At 41.4% G+C, this 24,210-nt stretch overlaps 1 protein-coding gene across 7 annotated transcripts in view; it reads right to left on the bottom strand.

Moving 5' to 3' along the window:
- LOC311010747 (teneurin-3) overlaps positions 1-24,210 on the bottom strand; it is a 317,927-nt gene that overhangs the window by 150,280 nt on the left and 143,437 nt on the right. For 5 of the 7 annotated variants that reach the window (XM_084005346.1, XM_084005347.1, XM_084005348.1 and 2 more), the window contains one exon: positions 12,109-12,291. The exons of the other annotated variants lie outside the window; for them this stretch is intronic. In XM_084005346.1, coding sequence (XP_083861472.1) covers positions 12,109-12,291 — 183 coding nt within the window. The remainder of the gene's footprint in view (positions 1-12,108; positions 12,292-24,210) is intronic. 7 annotated transcript variants of the gene reach the window in all.

Raw genomic sequence — 24,210 nt, 5'->3', positions numbered from 1 at the left:
TTCTTGGCAGCAGAGTTTGCATCGCAGTAATCCTCTTAGACGTGAGCACATCCTCCTGGACACGGGGGATTTCACTACATGTAATTAAAAGAGTTATTTGAGCCACAGTAGTCTACATTTATTTAAAAAGCAAAGTGGGGCCACATTGTGTATTTATCTTAATTAATTTCTGGTGCTATTGCTCACGTCAGTTCGACACGGGAACCGCTGACTCGGAACGTTGGAGTTCAATGAGGGATATTGTGAGGCGTGACCTCCTCGCAAACACTCAGTATAAGGAATAATGACAAGAAAGGCAAGTGAAATCGCATCATCGCAGAAACCAGAAACCAGTGCTCTGGAGACTGGATTGGTGGATCTCACAAAATGACAAAATACTGCATTTTAAAACAGAACTCAAGACACACTCCTCATGTGACAACCAATTTCCTCATTTAAATATGAGCTATATTTCAACCTGCGCTGATGTTTGTATTGGAGTTGTGAATGCATAGCGGGATCGCTACGCCTCTAGTGTGGCAGGAACCACCAACAAACCTGCTCTGCTTAGGTTGGTGTCAATTTCAACAAACTGAGTCAAATGTCAATAATGACTAATCACACAGCAAACGAAGGTCACAGAGGTCACCCTTCTAGAATGACACTCAGTAGTACTCCTATAGCAGTGTGAGGGAATTCCTCCAACGACCACTGGACCAACAGCAGCTGGACTTCTTCATCATGTCTTCCTCACACTGAGAAACAAACCAATGCTTTATGGGTAATACAGTTCTATCTCACTGTTTCTTTTGTTTGCAGCAGAACAGCATCCATATCGAATGAAACACGAGGCTCAAACCCAAAAAGCAGAACACGAGGATTATCTCTTTGTATAGCAATTAGTCTCGTCTGTCTGTCATTCTCATCATGTGGAGACGGCGAGGGAATGAATGAGGCCAATACCTTGATGGATACATCTGATTATCTACTGAGATTAGGTGACAATATGTCCAAAACAGGCTCCCTTGGGATAGACGGCATTAAAGTGCCATTACGATAAATCTTCGTCATACATAATGCTTCAGTAGAATGAAATCCAACACTCAGACTTTTCTAAATGAAAATATATTGGTTGACTTGAATCCCATCAGATAGCTCCTTTAGTTGAGAATAGAAGAGCAAAGAAAAGGGAGGGGCTCACTAACGATGGGGATGCTAATAAGAAATGATATTAATGAAAAGGGGAAAGTGGAGGGATTAAGCATGAGATGAAGGAAGTATCTGTTCTTTGCCTTTCCCTAAACTGACGTGGACAAACTCTTTTTCTTCATTCCCATCTATTCTTTCTCTCCCTTCACACCCTCCCTCCATCTGACCCCCCTCTCTTACTTTGCCACCATCTCTTCCACTCAGTTATTTAGTATCGGCAGCTGCAGCCTTCTCAGAGCCTCTCATCAGTCCTCCACACTTCTCCCTCCTTATTGTAGCACCAGCACACTGACCCCTCATCCACCCTCCCTTTCCTCTCTGTGTCTCTCGCCCAGATTCTCTCATTCATTTTCTCCTGCCAAGTCAGCCCTCGGTGCCCTCTCTCTCTCTCTCTCTCTCTCTCTCCATCCCTTCCTTTACTCTCTAGCTCTGGCCAAGTCGTTAATATGGAAGACTGTGTTCCTCTAAGCCACTGGGTCTTCCTTTGCTTTTTCTATTTTACTCTTTCATCTGTTTTCTACCCTTTTTACTTTCCTCACAGCCACCAGGATTTAAACGAATGTCCCGCTCTTTGTTTTCACTTTTCCATTTTATCATCCCTTTTGCTCGCTCTCAAAATGAAATGTTCTTTATTGGGTTGCGTATCGGCTGAAGCATATTATTGAAACACAATTGAAACTCAATAATAACCACAGTACAAGTGCCAAGCCCCTTGAGGCTACAAGGTTCACTGTATAATGATTGCTGGATGGAACACACATACTGACACTTTTGCTATTGTTAGTTTTACCAGCCGAAGGGCTAAAACAGATGTTAATCGTGAGGGTGATGCTTGAGGAGAGGATGTGGGACCCATTCAAATTAAAGTTTGTTTCCCCTGTTGGGACCATGTCCTCACCAAAAAAATCCATTACATCTTCAAACTGCTTAAAACAACCGATGATTAGATTTGCTTGCTGGAATTTGAACATAGGCCTACATATATTGTAATGTTCAGGTGAATCGTATCCACGTGACTACCAAGATAAACCTGTTTGCAGTTGCTCAGCTTCCATTACAAGTGAGCGAGGATTGTTTTGACCTCTTGTATTCACAGCAGTGAGCGAGTGTTTCTGCACATGGACCCTGGGAACAGAGAATGAAGGTCGGTGTGCAGGATAACTGGCAGGCTAGTGCTGAAATCCACTCCTCTGCGTCACGTCAAGAACAAACACATTTAAAAGATGTGAAAATAACATCATTATACATTGGCCATGGTTCATTTTTATCCTGGCTCAGATATTACATTTCTAACTGGCAAATGCAGTGTTAAGGTCACAACTCAAACCTGCTTTATGCTTGACCAATGTGAGTGTATACAAGTGGAAGCTCTCTGCTTAGTCAGCAGATGTAAATTGGTGTCCTCAGGGGGACTCTATAGTTGTAACCCACTAATCCACCCAGCGGAAGCGAAGCCAACGTTACCCCGGAGTGAGATATTTGTGTATGGGTATGATGTAGAAAAGTGCTGGATCTGGAAAACACATCAAGAGTTGCATTACAGAATGTAAGAGCTACGTTAAAAAGAGGGATCTTACCAAGAGGGCCACCAGGCCTCGTTCACAAATCTGTGCTTAAATAAGTCGGGTTTACGTGTGTTTTATGTATGTGTGAAGCTGGGCTTAATCAACCTTTTCTTACCTACATTTGTGCTTCAGACCATGTGAACAGTGATGAAGGCCCGGCAAACTCTCCATGTAAACACACACCCTTGAACTAAATGTGACTCATAATCATCCACATTTATTTAAAACTACTGTTAATGCATTGCCTCGATTAAGGTTTAGGAATGAAGCTTCGAATGTCAGTTTGAATGTCACGCAAAAAAGAGAAATATGTTTTGTTATTGTGGTTAGAGAAATGTAATTTATGGTGCTGTTAGTTTTCTGCTGGACTGATACAGGAGGTTGCTGCCCAGAGGAAATAATGAAAAGTTGTTTTTCTAAAGGCTAAATGCCAAAAATATGGAATGGAGCATGATTATAACCATATGTTACAATGTTATTCTGCAACAGTTTCATAATGTTACCCACGTGTTACGTTAACTTGTAACTGTTTCATGTTAACCACGTGTTACGTTAACTTGTAACTGTTTCATGTTAACCACGTGTTACGTTAACTTGTAACTGTTTCACGATGTTAACCACGTGTTACGTTAACTTGTAACTGTTTCACGATGTTAACCACGTGTTACGTTAACTTGTAACTGTTTCACGATGTTAACCACGTGTTACGTTAACTTGTAACTGTTTCATGTTAACCACGTGTTACGTTAACTTGTAACTGTTTCATGTTAACCACGTGTTACGTTAACTTGTAACTGTTTCACGATGTTAACCACGCGTTAGGTTTACTTGTAACTGTTTCACGATGTTAACCACGCGTTACGTTAACTTGTAACTGTTTCAAGATGTTAACCACGTGTTACGTTAACTTGTAACTGTTTCACGATGTTAACCACGTGTTACGTTAACTTGTAACTGTTTCACGATGTTAACGTGTTACGTTAACTTGTAACTGTTTCACGATGTTAACCACGCGTTAGGTTTACTTGTAACTGTTTCACAATGTTAACCACGCGTTAGGTTTACTTGTAACTGTTTCATGTTAACCACGTGTTACGTTAACTTGTAACTGTTTCACGATGTTAACCACGTGTTACGTTAACTTGTAACTGTTTCACGATGTTAACCACGCGTTAGGTTTACTTGTAACTGTTTCATGTTAACCACGTGTTACGTTAACTTGTAACTGTTTCATGTTAACCACGTGTTACGTTAACTTGTAACTGTTTCACGATGTTAACCACGCGTTAGGTTTACTTGTAACTGTTTCATGTTAACCACGCGTTAGGTTTACTTGTAACTGTTTCATGTTAACCACGTGTTACGTTAACTTGTAACTGTTTCACGATGTTAACCACGTGTTACGTTAACTTGTAACTGTTTCACGATGTTAACCACGTGTTACGTTAACTTGTAACTGTTTCATGTTAACCACGTGTTCATTAACTTTCAACTGTTTCATGTTAATCACGTGTTACAGTGTTACAGTTTTTTAGCTGAAAAACAGTGGAGGACAAACAGCAACATCAAGAACTTTCACTCATCCAGAAAAATAAACTGGGTTACATTTAAACCAAATAAAAGGTTTGTAATATATAATTTAAAAAATATTCTTCCAGCTGTGTCTCATTGACAGTGCACTGGCTGTCACACACATATACGCACACACACACACACACACACACACACACACACACACACACACACACACACACACACACACCCGACCACTCTATCTCTTTGTCTGCCTCTTTCTCCGTCTCTCTGTCTCCTTGTATGGAGTCTGCTACAACATTTTGATTTACTTAAGTGACTCCATTCTGCAATCAGCATCAGACGTGAGCTGTGTGTGTGTGTGTGTGTGTGTGTGTGTGTGTGTGTGTGTGTGTGTGTGTGTGTGTGTCTGTGTGTGTGTGTGTGTCTGTGTGTGTGTGTGTGTGTGTGTGTGTGTTTGTGGGTGAGGCTTAAATACCAGCCACCAGCCTGGGGTTCATTAGCCTGATCAATGATTGACTTTCTTCTCTTCCAGTTTTCTTTCATTTTTCTGCAGTTTGACCCCGCTCTCTGCCTCTGTCCATTGATTCGTTCTCATGTCAAGAAGGGCCCTTTCTACCTTCCGTCTCTCCATCCATTCCTCTCATCACCATCATTGATCAGGGCTGGTGTTAAGGAGAAATATGTTTTTCTCTCTCTCCCTCCCTCTCTCTCTTTCCTCTCTTACATTCAATGGTTCATTGATTAGTTCTGGTGTTGAGGAGAATTGCCCACTTGGTCCCAAAGTAAAAAGCACTAAGTGTTATTCGTGTTTCCCTCTCCGCCTCGTTCTGACCTCCCTTTTGCTTTCAATATAGGCGCCATCAATAAGCCCAGGCGTCACCCCCCCGGTTGCAAAGAAACTTGTCTGTTTTATGTTGCTTTTTCCGCTTGGAGCTGATAGCCTTGGCGTCTCTGAGGCATCTGAAGGCTGGGCGGTGGAGGGAGTTTGGCGTCTTCTCACTCGGATAGAGGAGGAGTGGCACGCTATTACGCTGTCTTTGTTCACTTGCCCAAACACAAATGCTGTGTTAACACAGTTAACAGAGCTGATACAGCCTTTTTATTGGAAACGAGATCTGGTGCATTTCATTCTGAGTACTGACTGTATTAATGATAACGCATATATAACTCATAGAACTAATCAATATGACATTGTTTATGTAGAGAAAATGTGAATCTGACATTTGGATCAGATCCAGTGGATGGTGACTCAAAGGAAAACCAGCCAATGGCCTCATGGTTTTAATCAAGTTATTTCTGATGTATTACATTTTTATGAATCTTGCTGTATAAATGCAATTATCATCTCTGCTACAGAAGTTAGATACTTGAGTCTACTCTCTTGATTGTATAAAACAGCATCCCACTACATTTTCTTAAAAACAATCACTGCAGGCTGAACCAACCGAGTGTGTAACGCGTCACTAGAAGCTGACTGTAAACTGCTGCCCCTGCATGAGTCTGCCGTCGCCCTGCTGTGGGTCCAGCAAGACGGCTTAGTGGGGCCAGAAGCCCCCGCTTTCAGCTGTCCCAGCTGGACCCATGTTCCACCACGGTGCAGTATGGTGGCCCAGCATGCTGCTGCACTCACTCACTGGTGGCTGGATATGGAAGATACATGATTGCACGGTTCCTACAAGTTTGTAGGAATCGTGCAATGTTCAAAATGTTCAAAAACATAGTTTGAACAGAAAAAGCAAAAGAGATCTTTAGTACTACAGTGCTGGTTAACACACATCATATGGCTGCATATGCAGCTACAGTACAGAGCTAAATGTTGATTATGAAGAAAGAGTAAATCAGAATAGAAATCCTGTTCTTTCCAACTTCCATCTTGGAATGTTTCTGCACTCGACCAACACAGCGGTGCATTTGCATACAGGGAGAATGAGAGAGGAAGTTTTAGCCCAAGGCAGCTGTGTGAATAATATAATAAATAATATAACACAGTGCCCGTGTCCCACCGTGAGGAAAAAAAAGCCTGCTCTTTAACAAAGACAACGAATGCTGTGTGAATGACAGAGAGGAGGATACACATCTCTGCTCAGACTATCTGCTGTCAGCTTCATGGAGACCTCCACAGGGAGACGTGATGCTGTCTTATAATGCTCTTAAAGTCTGTTCAATTCAAACACCGTCATCTGCATGTCTGTCTTTTACTGTCAGGTCACCGAGATTAAAGCACATGTTCTCAGTGCTTGTGGTAAATACAAATACGTCAAAGCTGCAGTTGGTGGTTATCATGAAACCCAATCACAACCAGCTCAGACATAAAGGCTACGCTGGATAAATAAATGAATAAATCAGTTCATCATTTGAATGACTTTTTAACCATGAACTGCGAATGATATGCATATTTAAAGGGAATAAGTTGACTTTTACTTTGTCATGTTCAGGCCTGATAAAAGACATATGTAGCTTTACTTTCAAAAACAAAAATGATTTCTTCATTTATTGATAAATTAACTAGCATCCACTGTGTGCAACCAACAACAAACGTATTATTATTCAAACAAAGCTCTCATGGTGAATTTAGCACAAATTACATTTCTACAAGTCATGTGTTGATCAACAATCTGCTGTTCCCAATTTCTCTTTTAAACATGAATACTGTTTTCATCCAGTAATTATTTTCAATTACTTTACTCAAAAACTAGTTTGCCAGTTTTTCTCGATTGTTGTTATTTTACTTCCTCCCTTTTCCATTGTGGCCGACAGGACAGGAATGAGATCGTGTCCTTTGAGCCTCTGGAAGGCTTTTAATGTGAAACACCTATGTTTCTGTGTCCTTCTGTAGTTGAGGAAAATATTCAAAGTAGCCACTATTTCCAATAGCTAGAGTAAAGCAATGGTGTATTTACTCATAGTGGCATAAATGGCTCAAGCTACTGTTACGCCATTACACCAAATAAACTGCTGACGACCAAATAAACCAATAATGCTCAGACCACCAAGTCGACAGTGTTGAGACGGTTGGCTGAGTGCCACTCAGACCTCTAAACGCCACAAACATGCTGTTCCCAGCATTGAAGAGCTTTTCTGGAAATTACACTGAAGTTATTTCAGAAATACTGTACAGGTGTACGTGTACGTTTTTATGCAGTGTTGTTACTTTCATGTTCCCAGGATCGAATGGTAATTAAACACTGTTAAATACACACCATCAGATGACTAATGCAACCCTTTAAATATGCAACAAAAAAACTGCTCAACAGATGCATATGATGCAGCCGTGATTGTCTAGAATCACTTTGTACGCTTCATATACTCACTGGAAGGACTTTCGGCCTCTCCAGTAATCAGGTAATCCGCAGGATCAGTTGTATTTATTTGACGGATCATTTGTGTTTATTCAAGCCACCCGGGCTGGACGCGCCAGAATGGAGGCCGGGCTTCCCTCCATGTAGACAGCGACAATGTTTCTTCCATCGTGGCTGAAATCAGCACTATTGCTGCTTTTTACATGTTGTAAAGTCCCAGATACACCAGGGAACCAAACGGCGTCCAGTTTGGGTTCATGACATCATCCAGAGGTGCTCAGTGGATTTAATTAAGCTGTATTTACTGTAAATAACAAGACATATGTCGGCAAAACAAACTATTTGGTTGTGATTTAAAAACCATAAACGGATAAAAACGATGCCGAAGTAACGGACTAATGACGACAATTTGCAAAAAGTCTGAAGTCATGGTTTGTTGGGTCTGTCCACACGATGATCATATCACTTTTACATTGCTTGTTTTCTGAATGGCGTTTGGATAAATTGGAGCTAGGCTATGCTAGCACTGTAGCTGCTCCATCAACACTTAAAATAACATAATTTAGGCATAAATACAGCAGCGAACTTGTTGTTTGGACCAGTTGAAATATTTCTATTTCTAAATTATGTGCCCACAATGTTACTACTTCAAAGAGACAGAGGGAGAAAGATCTCAAACTTCCATCCAGACATCCACTTCTTATATCACTTGTCTCCATGAAGTACTGTATGTTTGTCTATATCTTTATTGGTTAATGTTAGAAGTAGCCTATAGCTATTTATTGACAAAAGGTGTATTTTTAACACAAAAAATAAACTGGTCATTGTTATCATTATGTGTATCAACAGATCCTTGTGCATGAGTGAGGGATCTCCTTGTTTTTTAATTGTCTCTCATATTGTACTGTAATTTTGTTACAGTATTACAACTCCATATCCTTGCGATTATGAGTTCATCAAAACATAGTTCAAGTTCATTATGTGATATAATATGTGACATTATGTTTGATTTTTAATAAATGCAATGAATTTTAATAAAACAATTATTGTTTTTGTGACTATTGATAATAATGACACCTTGCTATATTATTTCTATTGTGGTGTAAAGCGTGATTCCTCCTCCAGTAAACACTGCACAGCTGCCTGGTGAACTAATAATATGACGCAAAAGACATTGTCATGGTGACACCAGGGCATCGTCATAGTGACACCAGGGCATCGTCATAGTGACACCAGGGCATCGTCATGGTGACACCAGGGCATCGTCCCGGTGACACCAGGGCATCGTCATAGTGACACCAGGGCATCGTCCTGTGACACCAGGGCATCGTCATGGTGACACCAGGGCATCGTCATTGTGACACCAGATGCCCAGTCACTGATCAGGTCTGAGCAGGCAGACGACACGAGGAAATCCTGCTCATTGTTGACATCCAAACCCAAACACCATTTCTTCTTGTTGGAGTCGGCTCCTGGAGTCAAACAACGTTTCTTAAAACACTATTTAACAACCCAGCACTATTTGGGTTGTCTTCTATGAGCCGGACATCACTGTCACCACAGCTTGAATGAATGGGCCAGGTGTAGATATCCATTTTTATCCATGTGGTGCAGCGAGGCCGACTTTCAGGAACTATCTTCATGGAACGGAGAAAGTATTATTTCCCACTGTCCCTGATGCTTCCTACAGAACTTGGCTGTCCCAGTAAACAGCCAATAAAATATGTGTTCTGTGGGAAGAAAGGAAAAGAAAAGCCTGAATTCTCTCTTTCATTCTCACACTCTATTCAGCGACATCGTCCTGTAAACAAGTTGTTGAAAAAACCCCATTGGTTTCTGCATTGGTGTATATACGTCTACATGTGCAAAAAAAGTATACGCTCGGGGCCTCTCGTTTTCTTTGCTTCAGTGCTCGACTTCCCACAAAATCACTGGTGCAAAGCGAAGAGAACTTGAGGGAAGGATGCAGAGTGATATGAGCGAATAAAGAAAAAAGCATGTCTAAAGAGTGCAGGAAGTGGTGAGAGTGATATTTTAGATGTTTGGCTGAACATTGGCTGGTTAGGTCAGGCTGGGACTGCTTTGGGAAAAGAGGACCACACACATATCCACAAACACCCACATATGCACAACCTTTTAGCCATTTCAAGAGCCTGCTCCAGAGCTGTTTCTGATTATGTTTAGAGGGCGATGTATATACGAGGAGACGTCTGTCTGTCTCTCCATTTCCATCACTCCACGCAGCTGTCTCTGTTTCTCACCCTTCAGAATCCCTCCCTCCTTATGCCTCCCTTTCATCCGGCCTCTCCTGGTGTAGTCTGACTCTAATTGTGGTCGTCTTAGTTCCTTTCTTCAAACCATCAAAGTCTGTTTCCTATCAAACTCCCGACTATAAGAAGACTGATCTAGGGTCGTTGGCCAGCCAACATGACTCTGCATCTGGTGCTCATCAACCAACACAGCCCAACAGGTCTCAGATCAGCACTCTGATTTAAACTTCAACTTTTGTTGCCTTCCATTTGAGAGCTGACCTGATGAATCTATCTCTTCTGGTTGGACTGTGATCAACATGGGAGCTGCCTTTAACCTGTGTGTGTGTGTGTGTGTGTGTGTGTGGGGGGGGGGGGGGGGGGGGGAGTTTCTGACCAAAACAATTGCCCTGATTTGACTTAACTGAGTTTTAATGAGCTCCACTTATCAAATCAAAATATTGATCGAGCAGAAATTTCAACTGAGTAATGGCTTCAATACTTTCTGTAGGATTACTACAGTCTATAGGAATCTTCCCACAAGGTAGACTACTTAACATCATTCTGCAACCCAACTCTGATCTCCATCCACTAAAACACAAACTCCAAAAACAAGGAGTTTAGAATATCAAGACCCACGAGAAGCAGAGGCCCCAACAGACAAAGAGCAGTTTCAAACCAGGTGGCAACCTCCGGTTCAGAAAAGTGAAGCCATAGCTGAAGTGCCTTAAAGCTGCAGTCTCTCTGCAGGCCACCAGGGGGCAACTTATTAATTATCTAGTAAACATTGTAAACATGACTTTATGGTCTTAATCTCTAGTTTCAAGTCTTCTTCAATCCATCATGATGTTCATTTAGTAAATTATGATGAAGCATATGCTTTTGGGCATGACTGAGGAGGGGAGTTGTTGTTTCATCTTAGAACTTCCACCATGTGTTTTTACTTCATGAACGTTATTTGTAATCTTTTTGGTAACCTAAAATGTCTTCAGCGTTTTGGGCTTGTATTTAAATCCATACTCTTGTGTCTGGTTCTGGTATATTAATCAAAGACATTATTCAAATGGCCAACATGGTCTTTGGCCTTTGCAGTTCAGAAAAAAACCCTGCTGATTTAATTCAACGCACTATGCAATGAGTCGGATTCATAACCATACTAGGTGGATGAAATAGTAGAACTAAGAGTCATAAAACAATGTCAGGTTGGAGAAGTAAGCTTGTAATGGATCCTGATTATGGCTCCTGCAGCCAAAATATGCCACTTTTTTTACAGCTGTTTTGCTTTATAAATGTTCTGCTTTCTAAATGCCTCACATAAGTTTTTCCAGACCCACTTTCAAAGTGTTCTGCACTGAAAATCAAACAGTCACAATCATATTTAGCCATGTGAATTCACAGATAGCTGACCTTCTCTGGGAATCTCAAACTCAAGTGGTCTTCGCTGAGCTAATACCAGCTGCATACAAACAACGTAAGGGCTCTGTGTGATAAGACACAAACAAGAAAGGAAGGGAAGGTTGGAAAGCAAACATTTAATGGATGGCTTTTGAGGCTTGTGGTCTGATTCCCACCAAGAATGACTGATCTCATGAGGACAACCATCGACAGCACACTGGAAGTCATCAGCAGTTCAAGATTCCATACGGCACGGCCTGCCAAGTCATCTTAACATTTATCATAAGCAAGCAACATGAAAACAGCTCCAGCTCTAATATGCCGCAGAGAACTGTCACAAAGGAACTGATGGAGGGGAAGTCAGCTTGAATTCTATTCACCTAAATGATTGCATGCCATACAACAATATCAAATACGCATTTGACTAACTGCCTGCTTGATAAGAAATATTGCAAAATATGAGCAAGTATGAATTTTCAGAGCATGAGAATATACATTCTGCCAAGCATCTCCTGCAGCAGCTGGATGTTTAAATTGGGAAGTAAAAGTTCCCCAGAGGGAGCGAGGGAGTCCAGAAGAAGATCCAAAAAACATGGATAATTATATTCATAATATTTTATAGAACTGATGAGGATTTGACAATGTGGGTTTTGCTGACAAACCTATTATTTTGGGTATAAAAATGTTGAAAGCTAAAACTCCTAATTCATGTTGACAATAAAAGATATAGTTCAATGTTACATAGCAGATTTTTCTTTTTTTCAAGGGAATATAATATAATAATAACCAAATCAGTGAAATTCTATTTCATATTCCTAGAAGAAATGTAGTAGCCTGTAAGAAGGTTGCAAATGAAGCGAAGTAAAGTCCCGTTACCATGTGTTACAGGTAAGTACAATCTGGCCGCATACTCCTCTTCATCTTCCACCTCCTCCTCCTCTTCCTCAGAGTCTGGTTCAGCCACGTCGCCTAACAACAGGTTGCCATGTGGACTGGCTGATTGTGGATGTGATTGGTCAATGACAGATGGTGGACAAGAGGGGGAGGGCATTGGAGAACCTATGGAAGAACACAACCAAACAAAAAAAAGGGAATGATGAATTTGAAGAATGAATAAAAAACAAAAGTAACAGCAACCAGAATGTAAAAACAATGGAAGAAGGAATGACTGAGCAATGAAGGATGGTGATTGCTAATGATGGTCGGAACTAAACTTAACTGTGGCAAGAGACTGAGTTAAAGCAGTTACAGCAACTGTATGAGACTTCCTGTGTTGAAAATCAACCTTTGCTAAGCCCCGCCCACCAGTGATACTCTGTCAAGCAGTCACCATGGAGCCCACACTGTCACTAACTGCACTCCATAAAGAGATATAATCTACCCTTTGGTTAAAAAAGACATTTGAGAGGGGAGCAGACAGAAGCATCTACACGATGAGTTTGAAGGAAATGTCAACGCGGTTCAGCATGAAAACGGGTTAAAAAGAGAATGATAGAAGCTAAAGTGTAAAAGTGAACCACCACGTCACCTGGTGATCAAGACAGAGAACATGAAATGAACGAACAACACTGGTCCTGCTCGGTTTCATTCACGGTTTATCATTGAAAAGGAAAAGCAGCATGTGTAGACATCGAGTATACCTATGGTAGATAACTTGGCATCGATTTGCTACGCTAGTTGACGCTGTGCTAACGTCGCTATTTTCTCCACACATTTTACAAACTTGACAAGCTCCAAATCAACAAAACCAGCCTAAACATGAAGACAATCTGAGATGACAACATGAGAGTCTGTGGAGCAGCGCCAGAAAGTCGACCCTGGTCAGAGCTGGCTGATGCTAAGCGATTATTGGCCAGTGTTCCAGGGGCGGGACCTAGCAAAGGGTCACTTGTCAAATCGAGTCACATGGCGAGCACTGACACTCCAAGAAGCAGCTATAAACTTGCACCTCCTCTTCAGTCCCTCCTCCTGCCTCCCCCAGCTCAGCCACTGATCTGTGATTGGTCCAAGTTTGCGAACTATGTAAGATGTCATTCTTTGCATCAGGTAGAGCTGGCCTATCTGAGACCACACTCACAACCACAGCGTACACAATCAATTGTGTATCGACGTGGTAACCTTGGCATTTAGAGTCTTCTGAATGTTAAATGGCGGTGCTCTCGGTTTGCACATGTGCATATTTGTGTTTCGAGTATATTGAGTCTTTGTGTGTGTGTGTGTGTTCAGCCCTGACAGATAATTCTGTTCAGCCTTGCATTCCATACAAATGTGCTGGCCCAAGAGAACGTAATTGGTTGTTGAAAAAGAAACCCCACATTTCATTAACAGCACTGGCCATGGTGGCTGGCTTTACAGATACAAATGTGATAAATCACTTAATCTCTTACGTTTGCAACCAAGGGGAGAAACATTGAAATTACAAAATCAATGCGAGGTTATTTGAGGGAGAAGCTATGTTGATTGAAGAAGCCTTTATAGTGATGCTGTGAATGCAACGCACACGTATACCCCCCCCCAACCAACGTGTTCTCCCCTTATTCCTCAGCCCAGTGTGCCAGAAGCTTCCTCAGTTCATGTCATGATGGGTGTGATAGATAAAGAATGTCGACCGTGCTTAGAAACAGGCTAATGTCAAATTGAACATGCATTCCACGTTTGGGCTGTTGGAATGAACTTCGTTAATCGAATATAATTCGAATAGTAATATAATCAGTACTATTCGAATGCTGAAATAAAGATGCATTCATGTTGCTTACTGCTAGCTAGATCGACCAACGTCTCCGGCTGATTCATCTGGAACGAGACCGACAGCAGGATGTACGTGAGAAAGTGAAAGTAGAGCCGACGGAGAGACGAGGAGGGCGTAGCCATGGCAACGGGGACACAGCGTCCCCAGGAGAACGGCAATGTGGTTGTTTTACTTTCTTAATTATTACTTCTGTAGAAAGCTACCAGCTGTTAGTAATTCAACATATTTATTGCTAATGTTTTTGGAATGCCCTCTAGTGGACAGGAAGTAAAACAACCACATTGCTGATAATGGCATTGGCAACTTATACACCTGTGTAGTGTAGTTAATATTAATGAGGCTGAATTTGAGCATTAAATATTCAAATATAATTTGAATATTGAAAAAAATATGGAATGAAATTTGAATAGTATAATAGAGGAAAATTGACAGCTCTATTCCACGTCAGCAGCAGTCAGTCCACAGTTGGAAAGATAAAGCTTTTAATACATTACATTTAGTGCTCATAAATGTCAGGTATTCAGCAGGTGAATCATTTCAATGATTTTATTATGAAGCACAACCTTGATTTTATGATTTTAAGTGAAACCTGGTTGGAGCAGGATAATAGAAACTAGAACGCACAAGAAAGGTCAAGTGGGGTCGTCATAGCGGCACTTTCCAATGCAAGAAAATGTCTTATGGATATTTTTGACTCTTTTGAATATGTTGTACAGACGAGATCCTCTTGCCGAGCAATATTAACCATCTACAGAACCCCGAATATAATGCACATTTTTAAATGAGTTTGCTAACTTACTGTTTATTGTCTGTAATTAATTTTGACTGTGTTTTTTAGTGGGTGATTTTAATATTTATGTTGATCGTCTGAAATGCAAAATAACTCTTGAACATGCTGGACAATGTTGGACTTTCTCAGCATGCAGCTGATCCAACACACAACAAGGGCCACATATTAAATCGAATTATTTCCAAAGGTCTAAACATTTCTGATGTCGTGGTGACTGATGTTTCCTTTTCTGATCATGTTGTGTTAAAATGACCCTCCCTAGTTGTATTAGCAAAGGTGAGGCAGAGGTGACCAGACGACCTTTTTTTTTTTTTTTACAGTTTTTCACAATTTTGCTAAAATTTCCCACAATTTGCACAACCTTCCCTGCATGTACCAATCACCCAACCCAATTTGGCACTACTTCACACTCCCTTATCTGCATTAGACTCTGACCTTTCTTCTTTACACTCTGATGTCAGTTACACATCACCTTGTTGTCAGAACAGTCTACACACAATGTTCAGTTGTTGCACACACTTCTCAATAAAATCTCAAAGCATCAACCTTCAACACACAAATACACACATCTCTAAACATTCAGGTCTGTTGGGTCGTTTGTAATCATGACTGCAGCATTAAAGTGTGTTGAACCTTTGAAGAGAGACAACCAGAGAAGGAGAGGGGTAAGAGTGAGAGGAGGAGGAGGAGGAAGGAGGTAGAGCCTAACAAAAGGATGCCTAATTCATATTTGTGAAGGGGGGGTACAGAACTCTACTATTCGCTGTGTTTACCAAAATAAAACTTTCTTTGCTGCATATTTGTGAGCTGTTTTATGTTTAACTATGAAAAAGTAGGCCTCATTCTCCAGAGTCCCCGTCATTCATATGGTGTGTTCCATTTCTATGATTGTGTGTTCAATGTTGCACTTCAGTGTGATGTAAACGCCTGGTAGTGGGTACTCAATGAATGGTGTGTGTGTGTGTCATTTGAAAATGTGGTGTGTGTACCAAATGAAAACACGAGTTCCATTTTGTCAACACTACAAACTCTTTGTATAGTTATGAACTCAGACTTGAATTTCAACAGCCACATATCTGATTGAATCAGCCTTTTACTACCTTAAAACATAGCAAGAATAAAGGGATTTCTGTCAAAAGACCCGTAAAAACGTTTTCATGTCTTTATTTTCAGTGGGTTAGATTATTGTAATGCTGCCTTTATTGCTGCCTTGGTTTTAAAATCCTGGTACTGGTCTACAAGGCACTGAATGGACTTTGGACCTAAATACATCTCAGAGTTACTTGTTCGCTATGAAGCATCCAGACCCCTCAGGTCATGTGGGACAGGTTTACTCAGGGTTCAGGATCAGGACCAAGCAGGGTAAAGCTGCATTCGTCTGAACACCTGAGATGTACACAAAATATCAGCTCATTTAAATCAGGGCTGAAATCATCAGTTTACTGCAGCTTTCTCATACATTTAAAAGATAGCACATCTATTTGTCCTGCTTATTTTTTTGTTTTTAATTTGCACTTTTGCTGTTTTTAGTCTATACTTATTTTAAAGTCTTTGCAGTGAATGTATTCCTCTGCCTTTGTAAAGCACTTTTAGTTGCCTTGTGTATGAATGGTGCTATACAACTAAACGTGTCATCTATGTATGCTCTATTTAACGTGGATCACTGTGGCAGGTTTTTACAGGTGGTTAACGTGAGACAGAACTACTTAGTAAGGTTTAGGAAAAGATGATGGTTTGGGTTAAGATAAGTACATGTGTTACATAATTGTTTCTTTATGACATACTCAATGTATGTATGTACATTTGAACATCTGGTTTCACACAGAACACAAATAGTGATCTCCTGGGTGAAAGTCCTGAGTTTGTTTGACCTGTCCATTTTCCACCTGGACCTCCTCCCTACATGAACTTCATCTCTTTATACTGTCTTTATACTACATCCCCTGACTTCCTTCTTTGCTCCCATCAACATGACTCTGCCATGCATGAGTTGAGAGATACACACACTGAATAAATGCAGGCACTCCAGTCCCTTCCAGCTATCTACTGTACTCTTTATCCCATCCTGACATCCACTTGGGCTTTGGCAATTTCAGGCTAAAAATACAGCAACCTACACATGCAAAATAACACGACATGAGTCTCTGTTTAATTATTAACCAGCATGCTTTTTTTCGCCATCTTTCACAGAGAAAGTATTATATTAAATACTCAACCCCCACTGTCTCCCCTCCAGTGATGATTGGAGAACAACACAGGATTACTGCTCCATGTGGGGGATACTAAACAGCACTCATTCACTGAATAGTTTGCAGGATTGATCAGCGCTGCACTGGTTGTCTCATCCTCCAAGTGACCTGATCCACCTGAGACATGTTAATCTGTTTCCAAACAAGAAAACCTGAATTTGGTTTATTGTAGGCTTGGGCCCGTTCAACATTTTTAAAACGCGTCTGGTATTAAGCCAAACACCGGACCGGTGTACTGGCTTTAACCACTAGTTGTCCCACTTGCCACTGCAGCCCCTCCGAGTGAACATTCGGCCTTTTTACACAGACTCCACTGTAATCACAGAAAGGAGAGCAAGAATATACAGCGATCGCACCATTTATAACTTTGGTTTGAGGCGTACCGCCGCAAGGGTGTCTCTTTATACAAAGCATCCCGTCTTATCACAACCAGAGAGGCTGATACCATGTCGCAGGCCATGTGACGTATTCAATGAGGGTCAGAAATCCGATGAGCTTGAGGCTTCAAAACAACTATGAAAGGTAAAGGTTTGCTGGTCTTGCATATTTACACGACTCTTCAACCACAAGTGAAGTTGCTGTGCATCATAAACATGTTGACGATGTTTTTCATTTTCCAGGACAAATGCCAGTTCAACCGGTTTGCATAAATGAAACCGGTTAAGCTCTGTACACCGAACCGGACCGGCGGAACTAGAAATCAGCCCAAATCTAGTTTATTGTCATTACTTTGATCAAAATGTGACTGTTTTAATATTACATGATAGCTGAGAGCAAAAAGCGTAAAGCTGTAAGGTGCTGTAGTTATTAGCCAACAATCAGGAGGAACTAGTGTATTTGTTGGGGCTATTTACGGCACTTGAATCCACATGTGGTGTTCAAGTGAGTATTTGTGGACAGTGTGTGTGTGTGTGTGTTTTCATGGCAAAGAAGGAACATCTCACCCATTGCAGCAATGAGGCTCATTGATTGTTGATTTGGGTCTGAACATGGGAGTTGTTGACAATAATGACACAAATACATAGCAAAGGAGAAAATAAACCCACTGGGGTCGTGATTAGAAGCCATTTTCCTTGTGCTCATTACAAGACAGGACTGACAGACTGAATGTGAGCTTATTGTAACGCTTTCATGTGAGAGATCCTCAATACTGCAAAACTTTAATGTAATGTTGAGTGTAATATTTTACGCCACTAAGGGGTCTCCGAAATGATTGGTACATCTTGTGTATTATAAGAACAGGAAATTGTTCAAAATGTAAAATTAAAGTCATTTAAAAATTAAAGCAGATGACCGTAAAGTATGCCTTTGCCTCAGAGTAGAAGTCTATGTGTTACTATGTGCTATGGTCAAAACCAGCCAAAAGGCCCTTACTGCGGGGCCACATATCTGGTCTCCCAAGGTCTCAGACAGGGTACCATCTCTAAAAAGAGAAATTGGTATCTCAGTTTTCACATCATCATACAGCGTGTGTGTGTGTGTGTGTGTGTGTGTGTGTGTGTGTGTGTGTGTGTGTGTGTGTGTGTGTGTGTGTCAGAGAACAGGTATTAAACTATTATTTGCTGGTTTGTTCCTTCGTTTGTTGTGCCAAAGGATTTGGATCCAGATCCAAGTAAATCAGCCAATACTGCCTGGAGAACACACACACACACACACACACACACACACACACACAGCAATGCACACACTAGCTATTAAACACACACACATTATACACACACAACCTACTACATGAACAAGTAAAAAAGTGTAATATATAGAAACATTCCATCCCGACACAACGAGCGAGGCAGAGTGGTAGAATGAGACAGAATTAAACATCGTCTCTCTTATAAAACATTTGCAACCTCCATTGTTAAAATCCCTGATTTATTTTCAGGCATCCTTCTTCTGTCTTTGTCGCTCTGCTGCTGCATTCACACCCTGTTGATCAGCACAACAGTGTCAAACCATTGATGTTGGAACATCCTGCGTGCATGTACCTTTGCATGTTCATACACATGCATAAGGACAAACAAGACGGGACCCTCACATGGAGCTTTGCTCTGTACCATATTAGGAGACAAAAGACCCATAGGGGCCTTTAAGTCACTGACCAAGAACCAAAAGGTCTCTTATTTATGTCCGGCCCAGGGACCTTTCTACTGTTGGCTGTCCAATAGATATATCAAATAAAATATCAAATCTAGGGAAAGAAATTGCTTCATCTCTGCAATAGGAGTTGAAAAGAATATCCAGGCCTTTCAGAACAGCAGGACGGTGCGATGGGAATGAAAACAGTGACCACTAACAGGGTTTTTAGTCATGCCTATTTGATAGAAGGGGTTATTTTTATTTGTTTAGATTGAAGCATTCAAAAACACATTCCAGTCAGATCATTAGCAACACACCTTCTCCATTCAGAGCAAAAAGACCAGAACTGAAATATCTCCAATATTCACACATAAGACTGAGGATGGGACCTGGACCACTACAGGGGAACGGCAGGGAGCGCTTGTTTTAAGGACCATGAAGCGGGAGGACACAGTTGTTGCTGGGTTGACATTCTCTGCTAGAACGTCTTGTTACTGGGATTACAGGGAAATAGTTATTTTAGGCCGAAAGAAAGACCTTTCCTACTTCAGTTGGAAGTCATGGACTTATGTGTGTGTGTGTGTGTGTGTGTTGTCGTAAACGGGTCACAAGCAGATGTTGTGATTGTCAGTGAGGTCGGAGGCAGCTGTCCGGCGTGCTCCGTGGGGACGCCGTGTTAAGCTTGACTGTGATTGCCTGGGAGCTTGTTGTTCTGGTTCGAGACAATATTCTTTTAAGGCTCTGATCAATGGAGTAAAAATAACTGCAATAAAATGCTCAGTCCGTCAAGTGGCTACGTGCCTCCTGGCAGCTCGCCGCAGTGCCTGAGGGAACGAGGTAATGCTGCATCCACGTCATGAGGGAATAACCAGCTGCACAACTTGGCACTTCAAAGACTTCGACACGTTCTAGTGTCTGAATCCAAGCCACCGAGACTGGAACGAACTGTTTAGGATACTTTGTTGCTCCTGATATGCTTTTTGTCTCACGTTTATTTCATCATGATACTCTTTCAGTTCATGTTGAAAGGACACTGGGATATCTTTTAAGAATCCCCAAATAATATGAGTATTATGAGAAATGAATCATGCATTTCCCAATAAACCCCAGAGTCAAATGTGACCCGAGGTGTACAGTTCAGTGTTTTATCATAGGCATTTGCTGAATGCATCATTACATTAAGAGGTTGTGTGCACCTCCCTTCCTAAATCTCTCTACTTGGCTGCAGCTCCCTGCAGGGAGGGAGGATGGAGGGGAGGTGGAGCAGAGCCTGGCCTTGAGGTGATGGGCCGGACATGACAGACTACTGGGGTCTAGAAACAGGTATTCAGCATGCTGACTTCATCTTCCTGTATCCCAGAGCTCTATGACTGAAGCTTATGTCACTATGAAGGATTCCCTGTGTGTCCACATCCGTTCCTCCGATCCAGCAACACTTGGTCGGTGTGTTGCTAGAAACCCAGGGGAGTGCATTGGTGAAGTTGGTGCAATTTGGACATTCAATATTAATACACTTTGAATAACAAGAGATAGTACATAGCAGCAAGGTCGGGGCTCCAGGGCTCTGCAGTGAGGAGTTGGACACGGCATGTAATTGACTACAGTTCACTTGTGCTGCTGGATGCCAGATAGAAAAATGTTACAACCAAACTCTGCTTCACTTTCCAGGAGTCAATGGGTGATCAGCAGTACTTCCAGGGGCCAAACAGCCAGCCCACTCTGAAGGGCCATGCCCCCCGACAACGCTGCAGGCCGTACAAGGGGGAGCCATTGGGCCAACCACCACTGTCTATTACAGCACATCCAGGTCTTATTATCCCCTCTATACCTGCTGTCGATATGCTGAACAAAAATGATGTCTCCAAAAAAGACTTTTATTATAAAGCCAACTGGAGGTAACCGTGGAAACCCTTGCTTCGTATTGTTTAGTTTAACCGTGAATGAATGAAATATGTCAGCAAAACCAAATGAGTCCATCTTCTCTCAAGGCAGGAAGAAAAAACAGCCGAACCAACAGACGCATTCTGTTGCATGACTGATTACACACTGGGAGTTTTCCCTTGTGTGGCTTGTTTATTTTTGTAATTATCGTATTATACTTGCTTCTGGAGCAGAGAAAAGGGGGAAAAAAATTCACTGTAGTCGTTCTGTTGTTTTTTGAAGAGAGAGGTGGAGACTTGTTTGATAAAAAGACATGTTAGTTGTCAGTCGGTGGCTCAACGGCCCCCCGTCTACTTTTTAACTCGTAGCCTCCGTCACGCAAAACAAGTGGAACCTTCGATCTCAGCCAGCTGTTGCAGTGAGAGCCGCTTGTGTTTCTGTATGTTTGAACACCTGGCTCCTTCACTGCCCTCCTCATTCTTCATCCCTGCTTGGCTTGGTTTGCCCCCCCCACACACACACACACACACACACACACACACACACATACTGTATCTGCTTGCTGTCCTGACATAGCTCACTGTGTTCTTGGCCTCTCTCTGCTCTTGTTCACTACTTTTTATCTCCCCGCCTGTTTTCCTGTGAACTCCTATCGTCGCCCGTCAGCCCCGGGTGTGCAGCGCAGTAGGTGTGTATTCTACTTCTGCTCCCCGAAGTTTCCCTGGATGAATCAATAACAGCTAAATTTACATTTTAATGCAAATCCTCCCAAGTTAAAGCGACTACATCTTGACACTAATTGCTTTTCGAATGTACCCCAGACAAATCAAGGACACAAGAAATAGAAGTAATTTCCAGTAAGAATGCGATATTCTCCAAACACTAATCACAGAAGCCCTCCCTGTCTGACCAGTGGTTTGTTAAAGTCTTCTCAGACTGCAGTCTCAACCTTATTACAGCAGATTTATAAGAGGAAGAAACACAGATGTTCATCAATAACAGGCTAATGTACTTTTCTCATGAATGAAGTAACCCTATGCTGGACGTTTATTTGGAAAAGACACTATGTGTAATGGAAACCGACACGCTGTCCCCGAGACGTCCAGAGGTGGTGCTAGAGGGGTGTCTAGAGCATCATCTAGAGCAAGCGTGGCTATGTTAGGAGTTGGTAGTGAAGATACACTTACACACTACATACAGTAGGAGGCGAATGGCCACCCAGAAGTGAGCCATTAGCATTCTGTCGGTTATCGTCACTTCCCAACACAGAGGAAAAGAAGAAAATAACATTTGCGTTGTTGTGATTATAGAGAGTGAAGCTGAGATTATGTCTAAGGGCCTGCAATCAGGAAACAGAATATCTCCAGATGTAACGCTTGTCTCAAATGGTTTGCTTATGTTTACATACTCGATGCCATCTGTTGCATATTGTGCCTACAGTACATATCTGGTTTAATGAGCCATATGTCTGATTGGACTAATTTTCCCTGACTCCTTGTATTCACATTTACCAGAAATGCTTCTGCAGGCATGGGCCATTGCAAAAGCCGTTATTGTGATGAACAGAGATTCCCAGGCAGGAATCAATCACTGCAATAGAGAAACAGACGTGCCCCCTGGGGTGCTCCTCTGCACTTACTAGGGGGTGCTGGGGAAACCGGGGAGTTGCTCAGCTAATTTAAAAAAACCTAACAGAAATTACGATTTGGTGTAAATGAATATATCTCCATATTTGTGTTTAGGCAGAAGATAAACAAACACAATTACAAGTCTTGAGGCAGATCTAGGGTCATATATATGTTAGGGCTTTCGATTTAATTGATTAATTTGCATTTTTACTTTCCCACGGTTTGTGAAATGGCTGAACAGCAAAATAGTGATTTAAAAACAGTTCTAGACTCCGCAGATTTCTTTCGCTTGAAGACACTCAGTAGTAGCCGACTCTCTCACCTTTCAGAATGCGAGTAAAAGTCAGCCACATACGATCACGTTCACCGCGCCCCGACAGACGGACCATAAAAATGTCCACAAACTCTACGTCCTTTTACCAACTAACGAGAAGACTTCCAAAAGTTTGCGATCTCCGTTTACTGCTCCTTGGAACAAACCTATCTCTCCTCTCTCTTCCCTCTCGCGTCTTCCCGCCCCTCCTCATTAAGCCCCGCCCCTCCCGGGCTCTTCCTTACCAGCGGCCATTCACAACTGCCAGATACATGCAGTGAATCAAATTACACAAACAAGAATAAAGGTTCACAGTTTACCTTACTGTTACAAACATTGACAATAATTTACTCATTTATGATTAATTTGTCTTAATCTCTGAGTTAACCATTTTGACTTTTTATTAAACCAAATTACTTTTGGTTTAGCTATCTTACAGATTTGTTACTGCACTTATTTAGGAACTAAATTATTTGAATCCCTGATTTCTACATCCGGGCAACATATTATTATTATTGTATTTCATTATACATTTTTTTTGCAGGGATGGCCTATACAGACATCTTTTTCAATTTGATAAAAAAAAAAAAAATCTGCACAATAATGACTTTTTTATTTAATTGTTTTTATTCTTGCACTGATTTGTTCACATATTTATTTTATTTATTTATTTTTATTTCGAACATGTGAAAGAAATAACAACATAAATAGAAATAATGTAAAGAAAAGGAAAAACAACAACAAACAAAAAAACAAAAACAAACAAACAACAAACAAGAATAATAACAAAATCAGAGTAACATTTTTTTTTTCGAGGTTTAAATCGAAATTTGTCTATTAGTTAGAAAAAAAATCGAGATTGATTGTACTTTTAGGCTAAATCGGCCTATATACAGTATATATATATATATATATATATATATTAACTGCTCTACTGAGCTTCATGTCATGACTACTACTACTACTAACATGGGGATGTGAACATGATCAGGTGTAGAACTAGAAGCAGTCCTATTCAGAATGACACTTACTAATGATGTGTCTTCCTCGGGTATGGAGCGCCTGGTGTGACCTCCTCTCTTGCTCCGCACGCTTCATAAAAGTGAACATATTCTCAACTTCTGAGTCGCAGCGCTTGTAAATGTCACACTTGGACCCAGCTGCCAATCAAATCCAGCGAGAGGCAGCAACGGACAATGGTTGTGGGTTCTTTCCGGGTTCTCCGGCTCTCCCACAGTCCAAAGACTGCAGGATGGACCTGTCTGTCTCTACACGTCAGCCCTGTGATAGACTGG

This window comes from Eutrigla gurnardus (genome assembly GCF_963514095.1).
Source record: "Eutrigla gurnardus genome assembly, chromosome: 3".
Classification (NCBI taxonomy): Eukaryota; Metazoa; Chordata; class Actinopteri; order Perciformes; family Triglidae; genus Eutrigla; species Eutrigla gurnardus.
This window is presented reverse-complemented; position numbering and strand designations above follow the sequence as displayed.